Here is a 2,649-nt window from a genome sequence, read left to right as displayed (position 1 = left end):
AAAGTCAGAAAACTTGGAGGTGAGGGCAACCTGGCCATTCACCAGGTGAACCTGGATATACTTAACTTTTTAGGTTGGAAATTTAATGAGCTGTGTATTATGTTGAAACTAATATTACTTCATTCTGTAATACTTAAATTAGAAAATGTTAATTACATTAGGAAATCATTTGATTTATTTGAATAAATGTACTTTAATTTTGTCCTAGTTATTAATCATATGATGTTTTTGCATAATAATTAGATTGATATTTCAAAGTACTTGACAAAACAATACTTTAATTGTAAATATTAAAAATCTGTAATAAATTTACAATAGGTGACTTCTCTCATAACCTTAATTTTCAACTCCTTCCTATTTCATCTTTGTCCGATCAGGGAAATTGTATTTCTCCATTTGAAAATAGTCTCGTTTTACTGATAGAAATTGTTAACTTGTGGTTAACTAGGCACTTCTTTTATACATAGTTTCAGAAAGTAGAAAGGGTCATTTATTATCCACCCATGTCCAAGAAACTCAACTTCATTGTAAGTATTTTTTAATTTCCTTTATAGCATAGTTACTAAGGGAATGGACTGAATTCAGATTGCCTGGGATTCACGTCTTGATTCCATCACTTGCTATGTAAATTCAGATAAATGATTTACTGTCAAAGTCAGTTTCTTCATGTATAAATAAAATTAAAGTACTTAAGATTATTTCACGGAAATTAAAATAGAACTCTAAATATATAACTCTTCATCCTGTGCCTGTATCATTTAGTAAATATTCAGTAACTGTTAGTTATTTCAAATCTCCATTACATAATCCTATGTTTATATACTTTTAATATATACATACCGCTTCTTTTTGTTATTCTCATAATGCTTATATTTTTTCATCTTTAGTTTTAAAGCCAATTTAAGTACATTTTATAAATATGTAATATAAAGGGAAAATATATTATTCGAAGTAGGTTTTCTAGCTTTTCTTCTAAAAAGAACTTTTGAAATATAGAAGATTCATTACACATAAATATATAAAATCTGGACTCTGAATTTAAAAAGTTTAAAGTTAGCTTTAACAATTTATTTGTTTTAATAATCTCTATGTGTAGTAATGAAAATGAAACGACTAAATTTACAGCTTCTTTAATGTAATGTTTCATCACAGGTGAATTTTGGTATCGACTACGTTGTGTCATGGATGCCCTGGTGGGTAGAAACTACACTGAAATGACAGGGTTCATTTTATTGGGCTTAACTGACGATCCGAAACTTCGAGTCATTCTCTTCATTGTCATCCTGTGTATCTACCTGGTGACTGTATCTGGCAATCTCAGCACAATCATTCTCATCAGAATCTCTTCTCAGCTCCATCATCCTATGTATTTTTTTCTGAGCCACTTGGCTTTGGCTGACATGGGTTTATCATCTTCTGTCACACCCAATATGCTTGTAAACTTCCTGGTGGAGAGAAATACCATCTCCTATTATGGATGTGCCATGCAGCTTGGTTCTGTTGCTTTCTTTGGGGGAACTGAATGCTTCCTTCTGGCTGCTATGGCATATGATCGCTTTATGGCAATCTGCAGCCCGTTACTTTATTCCACCAAAATGTCCACACAAGTTTGTGTTCAGTTACTCATAGTGTCTTACATAGGTGGTTTATTCAATGCTTTTGCTTTTACTGCTGGTGTCTATTCTTTAGTCTTCTGTGGACCAAATGGAGTCAATCATTTTTTCTGTGATTATGCTCCTTTAGTTGAACTCTCATGTTTGGCTATCAGTATTCCTGCAGTTGTCCCCTCATATGTGGCTGGCTCCATCATTGTGGCCACAGTGTTTGTCATAGCTGTTTCCTACATCTGCATCCTCATCACCATCGTGAAGATGCGCTCCACTGAGGGGTGCCACAAGGCCTTCTCCACCTGTGCCTCACACCTCACAGCTGTCACTCTGTACTATGGGACCATCACGTTCATTTATGTGCTGCCCAAGTCTTGCTACACAACTGACCAGAACAAGGTGGTGTCCATATTCTACATGGTAGCGATCCCCATGTTGAACCCCCTCATCTACAGTCTCAGGAACAATGAAATTAAGGGGGCTCTGAAGAAAGAGCTTGCTAGAAAAGTGTTTTGTTAGTGAAACCCATTATTTTGTAGGATTTTATGTGATAATTTGCCATAAATATAATAATAAAAGGAAATTGAATGTCTGTTATCTAAATATGTCATCCATATGTCATTTCATTAGCCAGTGTGCAGCTAAAGGTACGGGGTGGATTTTCTCATATCAAATTGTAAATCAGAGGGCCATAGTGAGTAATATTTAATAAAACAAAATAAAACTTTTAATTAATAACACAAATTGGTTAACATGAAAATACTTAATCTCTAAAATCATTTTAACACTTTATTTATTTATATCTTTTCAAAAGATGTTCTCTGCTGTAAGTTTATGTTATTGTACCTATGAACCTTTAGGACTGTGTCCGTTTTTAATTGCATCTTTTCCTGAAATGAGCATATAGTTATGACTGAGTACATTCTGAAGGGAAATGACCAAACGGAACCAGACAGTAAAATTATTGCAGATATGCTATTTGCAATAAGGTTATCTGCTGGTGATGGGCTTTTTGGACCCACAAATGTTGTCCCGTGTTCCT

General features: G+C 34.0%; 1 protein-coding gene across 1 annotated transcript; it reads left to right on the top strand.

Annotated features, from left to right (window-relative positions):
- Positions 1 to 1,181: 1,181 nt before the first annotated feature.
- LOC124233424 (olfactory receptor 502-like) lies at positions 1,182 to 2,126 on the top strand. The gene has a single exon (XM_046650535.1). It carries the CDS (start codon positions 1,182 to 1,184, stop codon positions 2,124 to 2,126), a length of 945 nt encoding a protein of 314 aa, XP_046506491.1.
- The last annotated feature ends 523 nt before the right edge of the window (positions 2,127 to 2,649 follow it).

The sequence above is a fragment of the Equus quagga genome, unplaced genomic scaffold, assembly GCF_021613505.1.
Source record: "Equus quagga isolate Etosha38 unplaced genomic scaffold, UCLA_HA_Equagga_1.0 202574_RagTag, whole genome shotgun sequence".
NCBI lineage: Eukaryota > Metazoa > Chordata > Mammalia > Perissodactyla > Equidae > Equus > Equus quagga.
The sequence above is the reverse complement of the archived record's forward strand: the minus strand, read 5'-3'. Positions and strand labels throughout refer to the sequence as shown.